Source organism: Macaca mulatta, chromosome 7, assembly GCF_049350105.2.
Source record: "Macaca mulatta isolate MMU2019108-1 chromosome 7, T2T-MMU8v2.0, whole genome shotgun sequence".
Taxonomy (NCBI): Eukaryota; Metazoa; Chordata; class Mammalia; order Primates; family Cercopithecidae; genus Macaca; species Macaca mulatta.
Window position 1 is genome coordinate 172,780,496 of NC_133412.1, and position 24,789 is coordinate 172,805,284.

Below are 24,789 nucleotides of genomic sequence, written 5' to 3' on the forward strand. Positions count from 1 at the left end.
TTTCTACTTGAAGACAGCAGTCGTGTATAATTTTTGACATATGTGAAGTGTTCGGTGAAGGAGGAGATGTAACTGAGTGTAAAATTTTATGCAGTAAGCATGCTACAAAGTGAAAATAATAAGTGGAAAACAGTATCACCTGTAGCAATGAAATGAAGTTACCACTTCTTGCAAATAAAACATAGCAAGGATAGATCATTTAAGGAACAAGCAAATCAAACCTAATTCAGGCTGTCACACTGCCCAAAAAGGAAAGCGAGCAAATAGTTCACTTGCCCACTTGTCGTATCTCAAGAAGAGCAGCCCAGGAGCTGACTCTTCAGTGACTTAGACTGTGCGGAGTCAGGAGAAGGAGCCATGCCGCCTCTCAGTCCTGGCGGGGACTATGGCACTGGCCCTGTTCCTTCTGACTGCTGATCAACTGCAAATGAAAGACAACAGTGGCCACACCACCAAAATACAGAAAGGTGTCATCACAGGTAATTCAAATACTTGGAGCCTTATAGAGATTTCTATGAGAAACTTTTACTGAGAACAAATTAAAATTAATACACAGTACACTTCGAAAAACATAAATGTTATAATTTGCTAAATTGTCAATATTTTATACTTATCTAGAAAAAAATTAACATTCATTTTCTTGAAAAGTTTATACACAGAGTAACTTTTTGCATCAGATATGCTTTATGGCTTTTAAAATTTCACTGTGATCTTTTGTTTACAAAAAAACTTAGTGATTTCAATAACTCAGGAACAACTGCTTGTATTAACACTGGACAGTGACGAAATCAGATATATATATGTAACCGTATTTCACTGATATTTCTGTAAAAACAGAAACAATGAAATGTATTTTATATTTTCAATTTAAAAAGCAAAATGTTTAAGTATTCTTAGTAAGACATCAAATGGAATATTTATGGACTCAAGTCCTCTTTCCTCCCCACTCTGCGAAATACATACGTAAACAGTAAACAGCTGCTCACCTGGATGACTTTATAGAAGTAGGCGTACTGCCGAGCTGTGTTTTTATACTGGCTGAAGACATCGTGTATAGCTTGTGTGGACTGAAGATACCGAACTTCATCTTCTTCAAAGTAGAGAGGTGTGTCATATTCACTAGGGAGAGTCTGAATGTAGGGCTGCCAGAAGGAGTTAGGGTTGGCTCGCTCACACAGCAAATGAAAGGCCAGTGCGATGTTTCCCATGGCTTGAAGGATTCGGTCTTGAGAATATAAGGGCCCTGAATTAACCCAGAAGTTAACAGTGTAAGTTCCACAAACTTCTTAAAAACTTCATTTAAATATACATTTACAAATTACAGGAAAACTAAAAGGTCTTGTAACATTGAAAGTCAGGTACAGGATGGGCGCGGTGGCTCACACCTGTAATCCTAGCACTTTGGGAGGTCAAGGTGGGAGGGCTGCTTGAGCTCAGGAGTTTGAGACCAGCCTGGGCAATACAGTGAAACCCCGTCTCTACAAAGAAAAACAAAATACATATATATATATATATTAGCCAGGTGTAGTGGCGCACACCTGTGGGAGAATCATTTGAGCCTGGGAGATCAAGGCTGTAGTGAGCTATGATGGTGCCACTGTACTCCAGCCTAGGTGACAAAGCGAGACCCTATCTCAAAAAAATATATATATAATAATAATAGTAACAATAAAGGTCATGTACATCTTTTTTATAACATTAAATGAAAAACACTTAATGCATATTTGAGGGACTATTTCACCAGGCGAGAAAAACCAAGTATGATCCTTAGTGCCACAAAATGGAATTTTATATATTGTCATTTGTATTTTGCCTTGAACAGTCAGAAATTATTCTCACCCAACACTGAATTTTTAGCAGATTCAACAGTCATTAGTAATTTTCGTGGAACCCATAAAAACAATTCTTCTGCCTAGGGAAAAAAATAATAGGAGAATCATCAAAACATGGTACAGTCTTCAATCCAACTATACCTACGGTCAGAAATCCAATCACACATGAAGTACAACTTAAGGCTGCATATCAGCACTTCAAATAAATATTCAAATATATTTTTTAATGTAACCATTTATCTTATAGTTAAATGAGTAGAAGGATAGCTTAAAATCCTGTTTCCAATAGAAAAACTAAAAACTACATATGCTGACGAGCAAATAATCAAAGAAGGGACTTTGAACTTTAACTTGAAGCAAATACAACACTTGGAGTAGAGCACAAAGGTGTTTATTTTATTCTTTGCTGTACTTCTAAGTTCTAAAACCAGACCAAAACAAAATTTCTGCCTCCAACAAAAACCCTAATCTATCGACATGAATTACTACTACTACTGAGTTTTAAAGCCAGAGTACCATTCCTTCCTCTACATACTTATCTTTAAAGCACAACAGTTACTAGTGAAATCACATGCCCAGAAGACACACTGGTTTACAAATTTGTTTCCCAAAGCTTTTTCTCATTTCTTGGCAACACAGGATGCTTCCTTTTGCTGTGTCCTGTGTATCTACACCGCATAGAACGGGCACATGGTGCTCCAACATGTGAGAAGACAGCAAGTGGGCAGCTGTCTGCAAACCAAGAATGCCCTCACCTAGACAGACCATGCCAGCACCTTGAGATCTTGGACATCCAGCCTCCAAATTGTGAGAAATAAATGTCTGTTGTTTAAGACCTCCTCCCCAACCCTCGCCTCCCCACAAAAGCACATAGTGAGGAAAGTCCACAGCTCAGATCTTCTGGGCAACATCCACACAAATGCTGCCTTGAATCTGATACAAGAGAAGAACATGTGGCACCTTGCCTTCACCAATGTCAACTATTAAGTTATCTGTCTTGTCTCTTACTATACAGATTATAGGCATCATGAAGAAAGAGACTGTTTTTTTTTGGAAGCAAGATACTACCAGTCACACAGCAGACATTTAACAGGTATCTAATATACCAGCATGTGATTTACCAATCTATCAATGAAAGGTTAACTACAACTAGCCAAAAATGTTGCTGGAGGTTTGAGGGGGCCAAATAACACCCTTTCCTCCACCCAAGTTCTGAAGCAACTGAGAGAGAGAGAGAATACAACAGATGGTCACCCAAAATATCACCTCCTGAATCCCAGAATTAGACAGACTCCCCCACCTAGTTACAGGCAGAGCCGGATCCCCACCACCCTCCCCATGTGTGGCCTGCCCCTGCAAAGCTTCCAGGGCGGAGAGCAGAGTGGAATGAATGCATACGGGCAACCATCTCCCATCGAGAAAAAGGCCAAGTCCAGTTCCTTCTCCCAAACAGATGAAGGAGCGCCTCCTCTTACAAGAGGCATGAGTGAGGGGTGAGGAAAGGCCAGGCATGGCCAGTGACTGCTGCTCCCTTCATGTGGAAAGAAGAACCAAGAACAAAGAGGGGAGAAAAAGCCCTTCTCCCTTAGCAGGTGGCTGTTTCTCTCTTCTCTCCCTATTGCCACTGGTGTTGCCATTTCAGTGAGCTCCTAGTACCTTCAACCTCACAGGTATCCATTCCAGACACTGGTAGGCATCCCCACACCACCAGTCCTCCACCCACTCACCTCCAGTAAGTCACAAAATAAAAAACCATGAGTCCACCTCCTTGTCTTTAGGTAAATCTCAAAATCCTGTGAGGCATGTTCTACGGCCTCCTAACAGAGGCTCAGAAATGTGAACTGACTTGTCCCAGTCACTGGTTAGCAGCTTGGCTTCCCAGAGGGATAAGGTGGGAGGAGTTGCTTAGAACATGAGCCTGAGGTCCTCCAGGCTGCCTATCTGCCCACAGGCTCAGAACCAGAACTTCCCCACCACACGTCTACCTCCTCACCCTGCACCCTCTGCAGCACAACAGTTCAAACACACATAGACCCCCTCAGACCAACATTTTATAAACTCACCTTGATATCTCTTGTTGCTCTCAAACCAAAGCCCTCTTCTTTGAAGTTAACCATTTCAAAACCCTCGACAGAAGCCCCATTTTCAGAGGCCCATTTCATTAGATCAGGAAAGTAATCTTCTCTTTTTCCATCAAAAGTAACGGACAGACCTATATTAATCCACGTTTTAGAAAACAAGAGCTACTTTTAGGACACATATCATTCACACGTCTCTCAGAAAATAAAAACAGGCCATAACTAACACTGGAAATAGTCTTAACACACCAATCGTGAAATCAAAGCTAATCACATGGTCACAGTACATACCTTAACTGATGACAGGGAAGAAGAATTAAAATCCTAAACTCCCTGTCAGTTACAGTGAAATATATACTGACACTAGGTAATATAAATATTGACTGTTAGGTACTATTAGGTAATATGATGGCAAAGGGGAGACAGCTTCTATTACCATTACTATGATTTATAGAGCAGTTTTCTCCTTAAAAGTCCAACATGCCATCTCTCATATTCACATGTGCTTTAACAAAATTTCCATTAAAACAAAAATGAGTAATTCACATTATGTGCACAAGGAGACATGGGAAAGGATGAACCCTACAGTCCTGATTCTAAGAACACAAAACTGCAGAGCTGTAAGCCAGAAGGCTGTAATTTAAATGAGCTAGAGCTATGTGTATCAATGTAAGTATAACACTAAATGTACCACAGTGGTTTTTTAAAAATCACGTAGCATGACACCATTTATGTAAATTTTTCAAACAGCAATTACAACCATATATTTTTATGGGGTTTTTATGAAATAGAAAACATTCGCAGTGAAGACAAACACCCCGCAAGCGGGGAGGGAACGGAAGGGGATGGAAATGGGAGGCTTTGGCTGTATCTGGGATGTTTTCTTAAAAACAAATACAAAAACAAAACCAAAGGCCGAGGAAGGGAAAGGAAAGCTGACCAGTGGGTGAGAATAAAAGAAAGGACAATGTGAATACTACTTTGACACATGCTCAGCTGGGGTAGCAGATTCCCGGGCATCTGTTACATTAATTTCTGAACTTCTCAGCATGTCTGACATAGTTAAAAAGATGAAAAGACATGCACAGAAAAAACCATTCCATTTGGATGAATAAAAGGAGAGGAAGAGGAACTTTACTATGAGGAAGCTGGGTGTGGCACATAGCTCAGGCGCCTGTGGCCATCTTACCACAGCATAATTAACAGTCAACCTGATATGTGAAGAGGGCATGCTGGATATGCAAAGATACCTGCTGAATGGTGAAAACGACCAGAATGAGGACTATTCGAAGACAGAACTTACTATTCACTCCCTGAGAACTCACATAATGCTCTGCCCTCAGTGTCAGGTGCAGTAAACCGTGTCTACGCAGAAGAGAAACTAAGGCTCTACCCACTTGGTGACAAAGGATTAGCACCGACTCCTATTTAGTGCAAATAAACCCATTATGAAGGAACCTGTTTGAACACGCCCATTATGAACTCACCACTTTGGAGTTTGAGACCATCTAAGCTGAAGACTACATGTTTAGAGGTGTGTATGGAAGAGCAATGAAACCACTACTTAAGACAGCAAATAAAAAACAAACTCTCCTGATGCCCTTCATGACAATAAAAAAGCGAGTCTCAGAAGATGGCCCCACATTCCAATGCGTGCTCCTCAGGATGTTTTCCGCTTCTACCTCCCATGTGGTCCTGCATAATAATCTTTACTTTCTGTGCTTTACAGAACAAAAACAATAGGTATACTGAACGAGCTTTTTCAAACTCACACTTAGCCCCACGCCAGCCTGGATGAGAATCATTACAATGGCAACTGCATACGTCCTGTGAAAACACAGCTTAAGGAATATGACCACACCTCTTATTTAACTGAGATGTGTGTGAATTCATCATACACCTTGCTAATGCATTAACCAATCAGCATGTATTTGTGTGTTGACCATATACACTATATGCACTGCCCTGAAACTCAAAAGGAAATAACAGTATAAAAACCAGATTTAAATACTTTAAAAAACATAAGTAAATAAATAAAATTGTGTCATTTTAGCCCCCAGATATATTTTATTCTCCTAAAGCTCAACATTCTCATCCTTTCCGAAGCAGGTAATAGCATCTCTGAAAGGGGAGAAATCTCGCTAACTGCCCTCTCTTCCGGTCTGCAAGCCCCACTATAAGACCTTTCAGAATGACACCAGTGATGCTGAGACCTTCACTACTCGTCAGCCCTCTGACCTAATCAAGTTTCTACATGACATTATTGAAACACAGTTATCATTCTAGCAATTTTACCTTTCTGCTTTTTCCGTATTTTCTCAACTAGAGTCCGGATCTGCACATACTCTTCCCACTCTTTTCCTGGGCCAGGCGCAGGACTGCTGCATTCTGTAACATAAGAGGCATGGTACTGAAACACTTCCCTCTTTCAACTTAACCTACTAGTCTGCAGAAGAAAGGATTTGGACTTTGTTGTTGCTGTTTGGAGTTGGTTTATTTTTAAAAGACAGACATATGACAGCCACGATAATGAACGTGAGGAGTACAAGGCAGCTACACTTCTCAAAGCAGACAAATCCTGGAGAATCATAAAAACATCCCCCACTGAACGTACCCAAGAGAGAGCACGGAGCAGGCACCTAGCTCACAGCCACCTTATTCTCAGTTAACTCTTTTTAGAATATACTTACTAACAGGAAAACCTATGATAAAAAGCTAAGCTAAAATGCAAACTATCCCCTCAAAACTCTTCTATATGGCAAAAAGAAGTTAATAGTAAAAGTCAACCTTTCTTTTTAGTTAAACCCCATAACACTGATTTCCTAAGGGAACCAGTGAAATTGGACATAAGGACAATTAGTCAACAAATATTTCACATCCATGTGTACGGCACTATATTCAGCAGTCTGGGGGAGTTGCAAAATGAGATGGCATAGTCACTGCTAAAAAAGAAGCTAAGATTCCACTGTGGGGCCAGAACCAAAAGACCAACACCCGAGACTGAGGTGTGAGTTTGGAAGGCTGCACACTGGGCACCCCGCCTATTGGCAGCTCTTTCTTTTCACACAACTGCATTGGTTCAGACAGCCCCTTCCCACACTCCTGCTTAACCTCTGGGGCCTCTTTGCTCTCTATTAAAAGAGCATATGTGGCAAATAACTAACAATAACTAGATATGCGCTGAGTCTTAACTATGAAGGGTAGCCAGTCTTACTTTATTCTCCAACAACAAGCACTGACTGAGGCCTGGAACAGGCCTCAGAAGTGAAGCAGCAGAGAGCCTATCCTCAAGCTGCCAGAGGCAGGGGAGCTTGGCGACGAATGCTAAGGACAGCCACACTCCACTGGCCCATAGGATCCAGGGGAGCACTCGGGAGGGACCTGACTCCAACTCGCCTGCGGCCTGCTTTCTGTCTCGAAGGGAAGGCTGCGTTTTTACTTGGGGTTTAGCCTGCCACATAATCTAAACATGGACAAAGGGCAATGGAGTGACCACAGCTACAGCCAAGGCACTAACTGCACCAATTCAAATTCATAATTTTAAAAAGTTACCAAATCACACCAACTTGCTAAAACAAGTACAGGCACTTAGTAGAAATTCCATTTCCTTAAGCCAAGACCTCTCAAACTACAGCATGTAAAAATCAGATACACAGCCAGGTGCAGTGGCTCACGCCTGTAATCCCGGCACTTTGGTAGGCAGAGGCGGGAGGATCTCTTGAGCCCAAGAGTTCAAGACCAGCCTGGGCAACATGGCAAAACCTCATCTCTACAAAAAAATTAGCTGGGCATGGTGACACAGGCCTGTAGGCCCAGCTACCCAGGAGAATGAAGTGGGAAAAATCACTTGACCCCAGGAGGTCGAGGCTACAGTGAGCCACAATAGTGCCATGGCACTCCAGCCTGGGCAAGAAAGCAAGACTTTGTCTAAAAGAGAAAAAAAATCAGAAGCACTGTTAACTGAATCACCAAAAAGGAAGGTGAGCCATTCCAGTGAGGGGCAGAGCTCTGAAGGCCGGGTCTCCGAGAGGCACGTTGGACTCACCTGGGCTAACAGCCCGTGAAGCACCTTCACACACCACATCTCACAAAGTCCTTGGCTCACTCCCTGAGACAGTTATTATCTATGTTTACCAAGAAGAACATTGCGTTTCAGAAGGTTCAGTAATCTGCGGAGGGGCACACTGTGCAAAAGTAGTAGAGCTGGTTCTTGCCCACGGGTCCTCAGGGAAGACCATGTTCCAGGTGACTGTGCTATTGAAGCTCACAATTATTTCACCCAAGCCTTATTAACAGCCACACGGTTCCGACAGGTGTTTCCATCCTCACAGGTGAGGACTGCAAATCTGGGTAGCTCTGTGACTCGTCCAGGCCCACAGCTCATCAGCTCGGACCTGAATACCAGCTTGTTTGATGCATGCTTCCCCATTCTGGTGACAAGAAAAAGGCACAGCCACCACATCAAGGCAGGGAGAGCCCAGAGGAGGACTTACTCTGTAGCAGTTCACTGGTCAGGTTCAAGATTTCCTTTGGTGACACAGTTGCTGTAGCACCAGTGCCGGATTTCTGAGTTTTTACTCGACTCTTCTTACCCATTTTTCTGACTACAGAGAAGAGAAAGAAAAGAGAAAAAATTACATTACCAAAGAACAAAATAAAGTAATAAAACATGTTCAACACACGGCAGTGTCTTAGTCTTCAGAGGCTGATTTTACCTTACATATGCCATATCCTGAAGTTTTCTACCATAAAAAGAAATGTGTAGTATTAGTATTTAGAGGTTCTCAAATGGGGGGAAAAAATCTGCTTTGTAGTCTCTGGAAGAAAAGTTCATTCTTTATCATCTACAAAAACTATAGTAGAGCAAATTTTACTCTAAATTTTTTTTAAAATTACATAGATTTCATTGCGCATACTAATATACTCCAGTATACTAGAGAGATAAAAACCATACGTACATCATACACATATGGGCATAAAGACCTATATATTCTCTCCCCACTTTGCCTTAAAATAATCATTTCCCATTAACCATAACTGTATCATAAGCAACTGATTACACTCTCTGGACAAATGCTGAAGACATTTTTAGAACTGGAAGAAACTCTGGCGAGCTTGGGATTTCCCATGGCACAAAATGTAGGAGGTTAGACTAGCTCGCCAGAGTTTCTTTTTCCCTGTTTGAGAACCTCTAAATACTAATACTACACATTTCTTTTTCTGGTGTCCTGGGTAAAGACCCTACGAGATAACGCTTGCTTGCAAGTGTTTTTAACAATAGGTCTCAAAGTAAGGAAGGGACGGGGATGTGTGAAGAGCAGATGGGGCAATTCAAAGACAGGGACAGGACAAGAAGCGTGAGGGAAGCACAGTGAAGAAGGGAACCCGGCTGGAGAGGGGGTCTCTAGGGAAGTCTAGCGAGGCAGCCACTCAAGAGAGGATGAGAGTCACTGTCAGAGGTGTCTGGCTTTGATTCTCTAGAGACAAGAGGCTAAGATGATGACCCAGGAAGATGGAGAAAGTGTCCAGCCAAGAAGCTGGCGGGGCGATTCATAAGCTAATGAATAACAAACTACCACGAGGATGGCCTCCAGGAGCCCCAGTCAGTTACACTTCATCTCAAGTGAGAATCAAAAAGCAGACTTTGGTCCATTTGTTTTTTACAAAAAGAAGTAACTATCACCATGTGAAGAACTATGCTAGGACAAAGGTTTAAAACATATTCTCCCACTATACAGGTGATCACTGATTCTGTTGTAACTGAATCCATGCAAATATGGTCATGTGCTAAAATAGTAGGAAATCACATTATTTAACAGGCTAACATGCCTATCTTCTCTTACGTATCTAACGTATAAAGAATAATGTGTAACACATTAATCTAATAAGTCTTCTAAAAATTAGTATAAAATAGTGTCAGCCGGGCGCGGGGGCTCAAGCCTGTAATCCCAGCACTATGGGAGGCCGAGACGGGCGGATCACGAGGTCAGGAGATCGAGGCCATCCTGGCTAACACGGTGAAACCCCGCCTCTACTAAAAAATACAAAACACTAGCCAGGCGAGGTGGCGGGCGCCTGTAGTTCCAGCTACTCAGGAGGCTGAGGCAGGAGAATGGCTTAAACCCGGGAGGCGGAGCTTGCAGTGAGCTGAGATCAGGCCACTGCACTCCAGCCCAGGCGACAGAGCAAGACTCCGTCTCAAAAAAAAAAAAAAAAAAAAGACAGCGTCAGTCATCATGGAATAAAAGGAAACTGGTAAAAATACGTAAAACTTTTGCAGCAATAAAAGGAATTCTTTTTCTGTGATCAAAAGCAGAAAATTTAAGTGAGGGGAGGGCAGGATGACAGACAGCTTAAGTACCTTTTCCTATGCTTAAGAACTACCTTCTTAGAAGAGAAAAAAGCTCCCCATGGTTCCGGCTCACAGCCAAGAGCAAGGGCACAGCCTGGACAGAGCACCTCCACCCTTCTGGGCATTTCAGGCCTCCCACATTTGCGGAGGGCATCTCTGGAGGACCTTCGAACTTAACCTGAAAATCACTAAAACCACCAAGGAGTCTGGTAATAAGGACGTTAATCACACTTCCAAATATAGCGGGTCTGCTGGCTTGGCAGGAGGAGGTGCAGAAGCATGCTGTCAGCAATGGCTTAGCTGGCCTCTCCCTTCAGCCTTGCCTGCAAGACCTTCTGCTGTGGAAGTCTGTAAATGAGGCAAGAACGTCACTCTGATGAGGAGTTCCAAGACCCTTTCCCTTCTCTGAACAGTAAGTGAGCCTGGGATGGCGGGGCTGCTCTGCACCGGCTCTCTCAGGGGTGCCCACCAACAGCTACAAAACAGGCTCTGTTCGCTCTGCCTGCAGCCCCTCACCTCCCCCAATGTCTTCCCTCAGCGATCCACCCAACTCCAGTTGCTCATTGATGTAGCAGCAGCTGTTCCCTGGAGCTCAGTATTCACCCTCTGCCAGGTGCTGAGCTAAGACACAGCTCTTCACTTGATCTTCCTCGACACTTTAAGCCGTAGATACCATCCTCATCTTTCAGATGACATTCTCAGAAAGGTTAAGTCCCTTCTCTTTGTCCAAGGTCATGCATCAGGTAAGAAGCAGAGCTAGAATCTGAACCCAGAACCACTACCACACTGCCTCTGTTTAAATACAGATTAAAAAAAAAAAAAAAAGTACATGGCAGCGGGGAGTCTTCCAGGTCAAACACCATGGGATATGGAGCACACCCCCAACACTCCTGCCAGCAGCCGCTCGGCCCACACCTGGGCAGCTCCAGCCACTTCCTCCTGCACCTCCTGAACGCGTCCTCACAGTTAAACCCTAACACTAGTCTCGTACATCTCCCTGCCCAAGCCTGTCCCTGCTGCTTAAATCTACCCTCACACTGCCACCACCCTAAATAGTAGGAAATCACATTATTTTAATAGGCGAACAAGCTTATCTTCTCTTATGTATCTAATGTATAAAGAATAATGTGTAACACATTAATCTAATAAGTCTTCTAAAAATCAGTGTAAAATATACAGTGTCAGTCATCCTGGAATAAAAGGAAACTGGTAAAAATATGTAAAACGCCCTCCCAGCAACACCAAGGGCTCCCAGTCCCTCTACAGCGGTCATCACGTGCCTATCTCTGCCTCCCCGTTCACCCTTTGACTGTAAAATTTTAGTCACTTATTCACAAACTCTTAGTTTTCTCTAAAACCGCTGTCCAGGAATCCCCTTAAAGTCTACCTGGTCCCCCTAGTCACAATCTTCTCTTCTCTGCACCTCTGCAAGTCCTGGTATGTTCTCCCATTATCGCTGGGCCCCACTGCACTAAAAGACTTGCTCACATACCAGCTTCCCTTCAGATAACAGGCTCCTTCAAGACATCCTGTCTTGTTTCTATTTGTACCCCCAACATACAGTCCAGGCCTCAACACAGGGCAGGTGCTACACAGAGGATGCCACCCTGAGCTCCCAGGGAAAAGCATCGGCACAGGTCTTAGGTTAGGTTACAATCTCCATTTCTGAAGCTTCTACCCAGGTTTCCATTCCCTTGGAACAGACAGGAAATGTCTACTTCCTGCTCCACATGGCAGACCATTAAAAATATGGCTACAATGGTTTGAAAACAAAATACATTCCAACGACAGTAATTCTACAGTCAAGTACTTATAACTCCAATTGTTCTCAAGATTTCTTTTTTAAGCCAGAAAACTGCTGGCTCTTAGAAATGAGTAATAGGTGTATAAATACAGCAGAGGTGTAATTTCAAAACACACCATAGCCCCTGGGAAGGCAGATATGCTAGAATGCAACCTTCGAAAGTCCTGCAGAGTGATGTTTATGCAGTCATTGAAGCCACTCCTAGCTAAGACCCTCATCTCCAGCTCTTTCAATCCCTTTGGGATTCATTTCCCTGCCTACAAGTCCTCCCCCACCACAATGTCAACAGTCAGCCTTAATAAATTGAGGTATAAAATACAAACTGCATAGGATGAGCATAGTGGCTCATGCCTATAATCCCAGCACTTTGGGAGGCCAAGGCAGGTAGATTGCTTGAGCTCAGGAGTTCGAGACCAGCCTGGACAACATGGCGAAACCTTGTCTCTACAAAAAAATACAAAAATTAGCTGGGCATGGTGGTGCAACCCTGTAGTCCCCAGATACTCAGGAGGCTCAGGTGGGAGGATCCCTTGAGGCTGCAATGAGCTGTGATGGCGTCACTGCACTCCAGCCTGGGCGACAAAGGGAGACCCTGACTCAAAGAGAAAAAAAAAAATAGAAACCTACAAACCGCATAGTGCACGAATTCATGGACTCATCCCCATACGTGCAAGGCCCCACCCTTGCAGAAGGTAGCAAACACACCAGTCCTTGCCAGCAGTCCTGATGAACCCTTTCGCAACCAGTCCTTCCCCCAGCAGCCCACATGCCAACTTCTATTACCATCAATCAGTTCTGCCTATTCTTAAACTTCATATAAGTAGAATTCTACACTGTGTAGGTTTCTTTCACTCACATGTCTTTCCATAGCTCACAGGATAATGTGTAACCTCCCTAGCAAGGTCTTCGAGGACTGAACTGCCTCACCCCATTTTATGTGTCCAGCTTCATCCTACCTTTACACAACACAGCTCCAGGGGACTGCTCATGTTCCTCCCTTTTTCTGGAATGCAGCTATCCCCACTGCCTGTCCCCTTGTCTTCTCCTGGCAAGATTTTTCATATACTTCAAGGCTCTACCAAAATGTCCCCTGTGCCTTAAGGGAAACTCCAGACTCCTCCATGCAACCCTCATATCCAACAAGGTCAGTCAGAAAGGGTCAAAGTCAAGGTTATTACAGATGCTAAAGGGTTGGCTTATGTTGGGATTCTGTCTTTTGGCAACCTCTTTGGGCTATTTCCCTCCCACAGGGATACAGGCTATAAAGTAGAAAAAGTGGCTAGCCTACGTTAGGCAGAAAGAATCTTCGTCTTAATTAAGGATGGGGGGTGGGGAGCTGCTTATCCTTCTTCCAGTAAATGTATCTCCCTAGGGCACAGGATCCTAGACCCAAGTCATCTCCTCAGTCTGCTCCCCCCAGAAACAAGTTTCCAGGGCTCTTCCAGTAAGCCTCCCCATTGGCTGGGTCCACCCTGTCCGAGGGCTCTCCTCAGTCCCCTGTACCCTGAACCCCAGGCAGTCGGGCATGACACCTGGCCTTTAGCATGACTTTAAGAACTTAAGTCACTGAAGGCAAGTGTTTCTCAGTACCAGTTATCACTGTTGTAAGATTCCTTTGTCTCTGGGTTCAGTATGGTTTGGCACTAATTCTAGTATTTGTGGGACACCCCTAACTCAAAGCATCTTGAAGGCAGACGCCCTACACTTACTTCGTTCAGCCCTAAAACATCAGGTTTTCCTGTGAGTTTGCCAGCTCCCCACATCCCACCTTCCCTCAGCCCCTTGGCCTGGCTGTCATTCCCTGACGTACACACTCTTCGCTCTATTACTTCAGCCGAAAGGCCCTGACCCCTTGGTGAGTAGGTCAGGGTCCTCCACCTACAATTTACCTGGCTAAAACCCCACCTCACTAACAAGGTCTCCTCACCGCACTTCCACAGCACAGTCCCCACACCTCTGTGACCTCATCCACTGCAGTCTGAACTCTTTTACCCACTGTCTTGTGGCAGAAAAAAACCCAAAGCTTCCATCTCTGTATTACCCATAGGGTCTAATATAGTGTCACAGACACATAGAAGGTCAAAATCTGTTGAGTAAAAGAAAATCTTTGGATAGCATATTTGAATATATTGGTGTTACTAATTTTCACATTGCTCCCAACAGTTATTAAACAGTAGCCAAACGAAACATTTACTTAATATTTAATTCTACTAAGGAACTATGGTAACTCTTAGAAGTAAAAATATAAATTTATATAGAGAGGTGTAGATAATTATAGATTGGCCACACCATGAAGGACAGGGGTTAGGGTTAAGCTTATGTAATATCACACTTAAAAACCGGTTCTGTGGGGCATAGTTGCACATGCCTATCGTCCAGCTGCTCAGGAGGCTGAGGTGGGAGGCTCTCTTGAACCTAGGAGATCGAGGCTGCAGCAAGTTATGATCACACCTGTGAATAGCCATTGGGCTGAAGCCTGGGCAACACAGCAAAATCCTGTCTCAAAGAACAATTTTTACAAGATGATCTCTTTTCAAAATCCAGTTTTAGATAGAAAACCTTTAGGACATTAAATTTAATAAGAGAGACTCTGAAAAACACACTGGAATCTTTTAAGCATTATTGGTCTTTAGAAAGCAATAAAGCAGGAATTAGTCTGTTTCTGATAGAAAAGGAACGCTTACAGCCCAGGCACAGGGAAAAGCTCCGTGGGCACTTGTGACCGAGGACACGAGCATCTGCCCATGACCTCACTGCATCCCCACCACAGCCCACTGAGGCCAGCAGTGACCACAGCCCATTGTCAGGAGGCTTAGAGAGGGCTGTGACTTGGCCAAGAGACCACAGCTGCCAAGCAGCAGACCCCTAGCTTCAAACTTGAAATCCTGCATTAGCTCCAGCATATAGGTGGACTCTACGTATAGGCAAGCTTGATTAAACTAAGCTGCACAACGTCTCTGTGCCTATACTATGTTCGCTGTTGCAGAAGACAACAAAATTGGACAAAACCAGAACTGCAGTTCCCAAGGATGAGGCTGGGAAACCAAGACTCACACTCAAAATAAAGCAGCATGGATAATTCCTAAAACACGTAAGTAACTAAACATAGAAGGGCAAGAAATAAAGTACAATTCAAGAAGGATGACTAAATTTTAAGATCAGTGTGAGAAGGTGTTAGTATCCAGTATGTGTGGTTTCCTAAATTCACCCCATATTGCCTTCTTTTAGCTATCAAAAAAGATGCATGCCGTGTAAGTTCCCCAACCTTATGGATTTAAATAACTACCCTTTTCATTTATGATTCAAAAGTCTGTTATATACAGTGAATACTTTTCATGATCATTTCAGTGAATTTCGGGCTAAACTACAAGTTTAAACAAATGAAACAGTCAAATAGGTATTCTGAACATCCTTCATGCTTTCCATGAAAAAAATATATTAAACATTCATCAAGTCCCCACAAAGACCAAATGTTTATTTTCAATATTTATTTCCAATATTTATATTAGGAAAACATAAATGCATACTAAATTATATGTGTATACACACACACATACACAAATTAAATTACAAGTATTAGCCAGAAGGTACAATATTAAATCAAAAATGTTTTTCTGCAAAGTTTAGAATGAAATCAGGTATAATTTACAAATACTTACTGAATTATCTTAAAGAAAACAGGAAAATAGTACCAAAAAAATAATTTAAATAATACTTAAAACAAAAGAAAATATGAAGAGTAGCAATACAGGATTGATACATGAATTATACAATTATAGTTAGTCGTTCAGAGGAAGGGGTATCTATAAAAAGGAACAGCTAAGCCAAGAGTTTCACACATGTCTACATTTCTTCACCATCAAGATATTTTTAAAATTTACAGAATCTTCAAACTTTGGCCCTTTAAAACACCATATACCACTTACAAGTCCATCAACAACCTCCCCATCTAACAGACAAGCCAGGCTTTAGAAGACAGAGGAATGAATGACATACTCAATTATTATTTAAAGTGCTGACTAATATACAGGAGCATCTGTAATCAACCACCACCTCTGCCACGCAAGCGATTATTCTCCATCTAATCTGAGTCGTGGAATAAATGGGTCGAGACACAAGAAAGCACATTTAGTGACCTTGGCTAATGTGGGGAGTGGGGGCGGAGGTGGGGTAAGGGTGCTAAATACCTAACCCATTTTTACAAAGCATAGTTCACACATAATGAACAGATTTGGATGTAATTCACTTGCATTTTTTTTTTCAAACATTCTGAATGGAAAGGATATTTATTTGTATACTTCTTGAGTTCCCTTGAAAATGCTGCTTTCAACTAAACAGAACTAGAATAAACATTTTTGATTACACTTATCTGGCAAGTTATCCAGGAAACCTTAGCTCAAGCACAGCATCTGTTTTTCAATGTATCCTGCATTGACCCAACTTCACAGCTGGGTTGACTAAGGGAGAGAATGGTCCTAAGGATGGCTTCCTCCACCTCAGGCTCCCAGCTGTAAAGCCTACTCGAGAGAGGGTGAGTGCCTAATCTTCGTGTAGGAAGAAAAGGAAATACTCTTTTCTCACTCTTACTAAAATACTTTGCCGGCCAGCAGGATCAGATTACTACATTCAGAATTAAATACACAAATTATAGGATGATGAGTTAGGAAAATGAAAGCACTCCCAAACTGAAAAGTATTTAACTGTGCAATGTTTCCTTTCCTACAGATACTGACAAAGTGCCATGGTACCATGTTAGCTGAAACTCATATATATCAGAAACGCGTTCTGGCTTTGCACAGTAGCAGGGCCTAGTAGCCATACCAACTCATACCAGTTTACATGGCAAACTGGCACCTATCGTTCCGATCTTCTAATTAAAAGAGGAATTGGGCCAAGGGCAGTGGCTCACACCTGCAATCCCAGCACTTTGGGAGGCCGAGGCAGGTGGATCATTTGAGGTCAGGAGTTCAAGACCAGCTTGGCCAACATGGTGAGACCCCCCCCATCTCTACTAAAAATACAAAAATTAGCCTGGTATGGTGGCGCAGGCCTGTAATCCCAGCTACTCAGGAGGCTGACGTAGGAGAAATGTTTAAATCCAGGTGGTAGAGATTGCAGTGAGCTGAGATCCAACTACTGCACTCCAGCCTGGGCGACAGAGTGAGACTCTGCCTCAAAAATAAACAAACAAACAAACAAAAGAAGAACTGATGTGCCACAACTTAAAAGTACCAAGAAATCAAGGCAAGCAGGCAGGGAAGAAGGTGGAATTAATTTCAACTCAGTAACTACTTAAGTACCAGGATGTATATAGATCTATAAATTGCATGCAAATAAAATTTTAATTTGATCAAAATTTAATCTTGATACAGAACAATTTAGGCTGTCCCATTTAAGTATTATAACTTGAGATTTTAAAAATACAGTTGTTGGCCAGGCACAGTGGCTCATGCCTATTAATCCCACCATTTTGGGAGGCCGAGGCGGGCGGATCACCTGAGGTCAGGAGTTCAAGACCAGCCTGGCCAACACAGTGAAACCCTGTCTCTACTAAAAATGGTCCCAGCTACTTGGGAAGCTGAGGTACAAGTATCACTTGAACCCAGGAGGCAAATGTTGCAGTGAACCAAGATCGTGCCACTGCACTCCAGCCTGGGCCACAGAGCAAGACTCTGTCTCAAAAATAAATAAATAAATAAATAAATAAAGTACAGTTGTTGCTTTTCACATTTTTTTTTTGCTATTTTTCCACTAACACAATAATTTTAGAAATAACTAAACATTTCTGACTGACTTTTCATTACATAGTAGGTTTTAGTTTTAAACTGCCGTTGAACGAAATTGCAAATAAATTAACACAGGCTCCTATTTAACAGAAGTTACCAAAAAAACCTTTTGTAAAGCAAAAAATCATTGGGTATCATGAATAATCATTTCCTATTATATCTTTCTAAAATAAAAAAGACAATGTTATGGGTGAAGAAACAGCTGTAATCCATCAAACCATCCACATTCCTTAACATAAGGATTCTGGATTCTAGAACCAAGGAGCATCAGGATTAGAGTAGCTCTCAACCCCACGCGTGTACAGCGCATGGCGCCTGATGTTATGGAGCAGTCACAATCAGTACTTCACCTGATCCAAGTCTGAGAAGGATATAAGACAGGCAGGACAGAGCCAGCGTGTCATTCCTGATTAACAAACACACAGCCTAAGGCGGATTGCCAGTAAGTGAAAAAGGCAGATTCAAAGCTTCTGCCTTTAGGTGGCCAGCAGAGCTGCACGTTCACTTCCAAGACAATCTCCTGCTTCGTGAGCCCCTCCAGTACAATATTGCAGAGAAGTTCACCGTCCTCTCTGACCTGTCAGCTTTTGTGTCTCCCCAAAATTTTGTCTTCTCCAGGCCTAATGTGCCCCTCATTACTACATATTTCTCAAAAGTGAGCAAAATGATTTAAGCATATTATACTTCAATGAACTGCTGTTGTTTTTTTTTTCCGAAGTCAACAAAACCCTTCAGATGTGCTCGGAGATGGACTACCCACCTTCCTGAAACTCAAAGAAATTTGACTAATATTCCTAAGACTGCCCTAGCTTTTCTACGAGCCAAGTGAATTCATTCCCTCACTCCTGCACATTTCCTGAGAATCTAATCTGAAACACAAAGATGATACAACATGGTCCCACAGCCTTTAGGACAAGACAGTCACAACTAAAGTCTTTCATGATCTTCAGCAAGATAGATGTGCTGTATTAACAACTGAGTTTTTGAACCTAAATGCAACTATTCATGCTGTCATGTTCCTTATTTCAGGATCATCCTTGCCGTGCCCTGTGTCCTATGGCAGTTCCCCAACATGATCGTCCCCATCACAATCATGTCATTTAGGCATTTGTTATATGATCAGGAATTGAGGTAAGCATTTTACACAGTATCAGATAGGTATTAACAAGCCCCCTTTACAGATGAGAAAGTTGACACTTACAGAGACTGAGTAATTTATGCAAAATGATAGACTCAGTTTGTGTCAGAGCCTCACCAGCACACCTCAATGACAACTCTTACTGATACTCAATAATATTTCATGAATTCGGCTCAAAACCAACCCATTTATGAGAGCTCCAAAGGTTCACTGTTATCTCTGATATTCAAAATAATACTATTCCTTTGCAGTGATAAAACATACGCATGTAAAGGCTTTATTTCTTTGGCCTTTTAAAAGTATAGTTATTTTGCTGGCTTTGTCCAAATACATAGGAGGAGCTGCAGGTTAAATTGGGACATGCGCGAAACTTCCAAAAGAGCTTCCACCCAATCCAGTACATCCCACAGTGATCTCTGCAATGCCACATTTTTGTTGCGGAGGAAAAACGCAGAACCATGAGGTGACCATGACATGCAGCAATGCTAAATTATTACAACCAACAAATCAAAAATGTTATTAGACACCCGTAAACATTTTATGGTAAAAGCAGCTTTAATAACACTAATCCTTACTTCCTCTCAAATATGTGTCAGAGAAAACTGCTGATATTGAAAAGGCATGTCTATTTTCTGAGACTGAACATTGTAAACCCTTTAGTTGGAAGAATTTCTTAGACCTGTTACGTCCTAATGACTTGTTTTCTTAAAAAAAAGGAAAGTGAAACTCAGGATCACAGATAGTGATAAGCCTAAGATAGTGCACATTTTATTAAGAGTTCTTGGCCGGGCGCGGTGGCTCAAGCCTGTAATCCCAGCACTTTGGGAGGCTGAGACAGGTGGATCACGAGGTCAGGAGATTGAGACCATCCTGGCTAACACGGTGAAACCCCGTCTCTACTAAAAAATACAAAAAACTAGCTGGGCGAGGTGGCGGGCGCCTGTAGTCCCAGCTACTCGGGAGGCTGAGGCAGGAGAATGGCCTAAACCTAGGAGGAGGAGCTTGCAGTGAGCTGAGAGATCCGGCCACTGAACTCCAGCCCAGGCGACAGAGCAAGACTCCGTCTCAAAAAAAAAAAAGAGTTCTATGTATCAAATATTTTTGTCAATTAAAAATTAAAAATAAAAAGTTCCATGTAGACACCTGATTATCTACATTCTCTAGACAATTTTTTTGTCTTTCTAAAAAACAGTGGAAACATTTCTTCCTGCTCTGTCCCTCTGCCCTCCCCTACTTCCCCATCCCAGTACTGAGGTTAGGCTCGTAAAAGGCTAAGAATTCACTTTGGCTTAGTAATCAGTAGATCCCTTTCAAAATCTTAACATCAAAGATAGATGTGTCTTCCATTGTCAACCAAGACTGTATGGACTTACTAGTTCACTTCTACTTGGAAAGTACTTGATACAAGAAAAAAAAGAATTGCAAAGTCTTAACTTTGGTATTTGTCAAATTTATCTCAGTTGAAAATGTTCAATATCTGTGTTTTTACCTCTTGTTTTTACAGTCTGTTTATTTCCAAAACTCACAGGAGACTCCCAAGTGGAAACGGGGTCAACACAGCTAATCTCTGGCTTGAGTTAAAAAGCAAGACTTCTTAATCTTGGAGATGCTAATTTTTTTTCAAAAGACTATTAAGTGACTTTTTAAAAAGCCAAGTCTCAGCCCAGTGCTGTGGCTCACGCCTGTAATCCCAGCACTTTGGGAGGCCAAGGTGGGCAGGTCACCTGAGGTCGGGAGTTTGAGACCAGCCTGACCAACATGGAGAAACCCCGTCTCTACTAAAAATACAAAATTAGCCAGGTGTGGGGGCGCATGCCTGTAATCCCAGCTGCTCGGGAGGCTGAGGCAGGAGAATGAACCCAGGAAGCAGAGGTCGCAGTGAGCCGAGATTGCGACATTGCACTCCAGCCTGGGCAACAAAAGAGAAACTCCATCTCAAAAAAAAAAAAAAGCCAAGTCTAAACTTCTTTGTAATAGGAAAATACATTATATATATTAATATTTCGATAGAAATTTTTTAACTTGAGTAATTATGTAAATTAATTATATTTGCATATCAACATAGTTAACCTCTCCAATGTTATGAATAGAAAAATGAGATGATAAAAGGAAATCCAATGGACAGAAATCCATTGTAAAGGCAACAAAAGTGAAAACTGTAGAAAACTGTAAAAGCAAGAATCTTCAGTCTAAATATGACCCAGAACAAACTGTTACCCAGATAAACACTTCTATGACTGTAGCAGGAGAGAAAAGATGCACAGCTAATCAGAAGAGTTTTCACTGATAAAGAAAGGGCCCAAAAATAATGGCAGGTAATTGAGAAAGCAAATATTATAACTGGCCACAAGCAAAATCCAAAGTAACATAAGAATAAAGGTAAGTTCACTGCTCTGTTAAAAACATTTAATGCCATAGGAATAAATGACTCTTAGTTCTCTTTGGGGGAACAAAGTCACCACTCCATTCCCAGGACTTCGGTCCAAGGGAAAGAAACACACTTGAAACTCTTCCTCCCCACCCCCAAAAGAAGCACCAGGCACAGCAACCAGGGAACAGGCAAACCAGTCTCTAAAGATAAACAACCTCTCAGAGAAGGACAGTCATCCAACTACACATAAGAAAGATACATTATTAGTTACAGTTCTAAACCCTACCTCGGATTCGTGATAAGAAAAAAGACTCTGTAATTCAAACATTTCAGATACCCAGTACGCCTCAAACTACCCTGACATCTAGTCACAAAGCATTCATAGTAACCCTGACTTGGAGGTGGGATTATTGCTTATATTTTTACTACAACTCTACACAGCACAAACTATGCACCTGGTTTTCACTGAATTCAATGACTGTCTATTAAATATTCACTCCAAGCAAGCCTTTGTGGCTGATGGTCATACTTTCCCCGGTGCCGTCATCCTGTCATTCTCCTCCAGGCAGGAGAGTACTGTGTTTCAAGGAGGCTGTTGTGACCGTTTATCAGAACTCTCAAAACAAAAACAGTTGTCCAGTGGTTGAGCTTTAAACAGGAAAAATATCTGAGTACAACCTCCACATTTTTCTCATTATCCAGGCTTCTAAAGCGAAAGTTTAATTATCATTTAAAACGTGGCCTAAATGTCCACGGCAGGGAAGAGCATCGCAGCAGCCATCACTTTCTCACTGACAGTCACTGTGCTCTTACGAGTAGCTTTCGCTATTAACGTACATACAAACATAAGATGTTTTAATCTTCAAATTCAACACCACTCCAATTCCAGGAAAAAAAGCCCTGAGATGTTAGCACACTGGAGAAGCAACCATTTTACTCCTTCAGACTAGAGTTCCATTTCAGATATTAACTTACAATCACTTAGAGGGCAGACAGGAAAGGGGTAGCAGAAGGCTAAAATCCAAGGTTGTCTGGGGTCCCAATAAAGAGGTTCTGTAGCTGTTTGAGAACTTGGCTTTGCAAACTACTTTCTTAGGCCAGAGAAAAACTCCTCGGTAAACTGTTGGAATTTCACCAAAGTATCAATCACGGCAGCCCCTGGGACTAATCCGGTACTGCTGGACTTTCTTCACGCATGGTAGCCCGTATAAACACAGTATATACAGCAAGGTTCAAGCAAGTCTTGGCAAATTTTAACACTGGAGAGGAAGACTGCTTTTATTTCGCTATATTCTTGGATTAAAGGTATTTACTTAAAATAATAAACACTTCTCCGACATTATTACTGGTTAGCTCAGTTCTGAAATACTGGCAAGGTCATTTCAAGAAGAAAAACGGGAGAGGAAGAGGTATAGTTTACGTAAGATAAAATCCACACTTTTCAGTGTCCGGTTCTGAGTTTTGACAAACGCATTTATAGTGGTCTCATCAGCACCACAATCAGGCTACGAAGAGAGAGGTAACTCTTCGAGGATTCTTAAAAGCAAAATTAATTTGTCAGCATACTTTAAAAGTATTTTTGAAATATCACCTTATTTATTTAGAAAAGCAAAATAACACGGTCCGAGTGGTCCTAAGCCGTGAATGCCTCTGCAATACTTAAATGCCCTCCTCCCAACCCCGGCCCGACGAGGGTGAGCCCCGCAGCCAGTGGCGCGCGTCACTGTCGGCTCCTTTTCCCGAGTGGAGACGGGGGAAAGACAGAGTTGCATCGCCAGGCTGGAGCCACGAGGAGAAGAGTTTAACGCCGGAATGACAAACTCTAAAGCACTGAATGCCTCTCCCTGGTAGGGCACTGCGCGTGTGGAGCACGGCCAGGGACGCGTGGGAAGAAAGACGACCTATTTCCTACGACCGTCTTCCTAACTGGACCGAGCGGGAGGAGGCGGGGGCTGGTCCCCGGGCACCCCGGTGGGCACCGAGAACTCGCAGAGAGGAACATAAAACCGCACGGCCTTCCCCGAGCAGCGGGGAGACGGGAGGAAGGAAGGAAATGAGAGCTCGACCCGGCCGCGCGCCGAGCCGAGCCGACCAGCCCGAGGGACCAGGGCCCCACCCGAGAGCAGGAGCGAGGGCCGGGGACAGGAGACCAAGCGCGGGGAGAGCGCTGCCTGCACCTGCCACCACCTCGAGACCGGGTGGCGCGAGGCCCGGGAGCGTGGGCGGCAGAGGGGACCGGGCAGCGGCGAGAGCGCGCCTCCCGCCCCGCAGGGCGCCCGGGCAGAGGCCGACCGGAGCCCTCCGACCCCGCCGGGCCCTCCCCGCCCAGGCACCCGAGCGCACACCTGCCCCCTTCAAGCCCTGGGCCCAGAGCGGCAAGCGGAGACCCTGGCGGGGGCGCGGGCCGGACTTCGGCCGAGGGGCGCTGGCCAGGGCGAGGGACGGCCTCGTAGAGCTCGGAGACGCAGCGCGAGTTTTCCCCGCAGCCCGCGGGCCGCGCGCGCGCAGAGACCGCCGCCAGCACTCACCTGCCCGCTTCCCTTAGCGCAGCGGGAACGACGCACTCCGGCCCGGACCCCGCCGTCCGCCTCAACCAACCCCCAGGCGGTGGCGGCGGTGGCGGCGGCGGCGGCGGCCGGACGGGAGGGGCGGGACGGCAGCCTGAGACGGCCCCGCTGCCGCGGCCCAACCCTGCTCCGCCCGCCCCGGACCCCGCCCCCGGGCCGCCGCCGCCGCTGCTCATTGGTCCACACCTCGGACGCATGGGCGCGGCCCCGCCCCGCCGCCCAGCCGGCGTTCCGTCCGGGGTCCTCCCCAGCCAGTGGGCTGGCGGCTCCCGGGGACGAGAGCGGCCGGCTCAGCGGCCGCCAACCCCGAAGTCGCAATTGGCTGCGTTCGCCCCCGCCAGAGCTCTGATTGGACGAATCTCGACCCGGGCCCCGCCTACGCGCCCAAGTTCCGTTAGCAGGTTCGGTTGCTCCAGAATGCCTTTTTGCTCCAAGGGGCGGGACCGACGGGATGGGCCCTGTGACTGGCTCCTCCCCCTGCACGCAGCAGCCACTGTCCCGCGGGGCGGGCGGGCGGGCGGGGAGGAGAGCGGCGGCTTGTTCCTCTTTTGAGAGCTCTGCTTTCTTCCCATTGGTTGACAGGCATCCTACTCTCTCCGCCCCTCCGGTCGCTTGGTTTTCGTCTCAAGACGCAGCGTGATGACGTAGTTCCCCGACATTCCACATGCAAGATGGCCGCAGTACGCAAGGAGAGACGTCGCTAAGGGGCTTGCCTGAAGCGAGAGGTGAGTGACCCACCGACTGCGGGCAGCACCGCCCACCTCCCGCGTATCTGGAGGTCAGAGTAGGTTATGGTCAACCGCCGCCATCCACTGGCGGAGTCTCTCTTTCCGGATTCTGCCTCCCTCCGCTAACCTCCGG

The 24,789-nt window shown here is 44.2% G+C and overlaps 2 protein-coding genes across 2 annotated transcripts in view; one reads left to right on the top strand and one right to left on the bottom strand.

The window, feature by feature from the left end:
* The window catches only part of SETD3 (SET domain containing 3, actin N3(tau)-histidine methyltransferase), a gene marked incomplete at its 5' end in the record, with an annotated part of 85,733 nt that extends 61,737 nt beyond the window's left edge, over positions 1-23,996 (bottom strand). Inside the window, 6 exon segments of the mRNA NM_001260871.1 lie at positions 987-1,243; positions 1,840-1,912; positions 3,896-4,044; positions 6,206-6,298; positions 8,404-8,514; positions 23,890-23,996. Of these exon segments, the coding sequence (NP_001247800.1) occupies positions 987-1,243; positions 1,840-1,912; positions 3,896-4,044; positions 6,206-6,298; positions 8,404-8,506 (675 nt within the window).
* Positions 23,997-24,582: 586 nt separating this feature from the next.
* The window catches only part of CCNK (cyclin K), a 30,639-nt gene continuing 30,432 nt past the window's right edge, over positions 24,583-24,789 (top strand). Inside the window, exon 1 of the mRNA XM_015144467.3 lies at positions 24,583-24,653. The gene's annotated coding sequence lies outside the window, so the exon portion shown is untranslated. The remainder of the gene's footprint in view (positions 24,654-24,789) is intronic.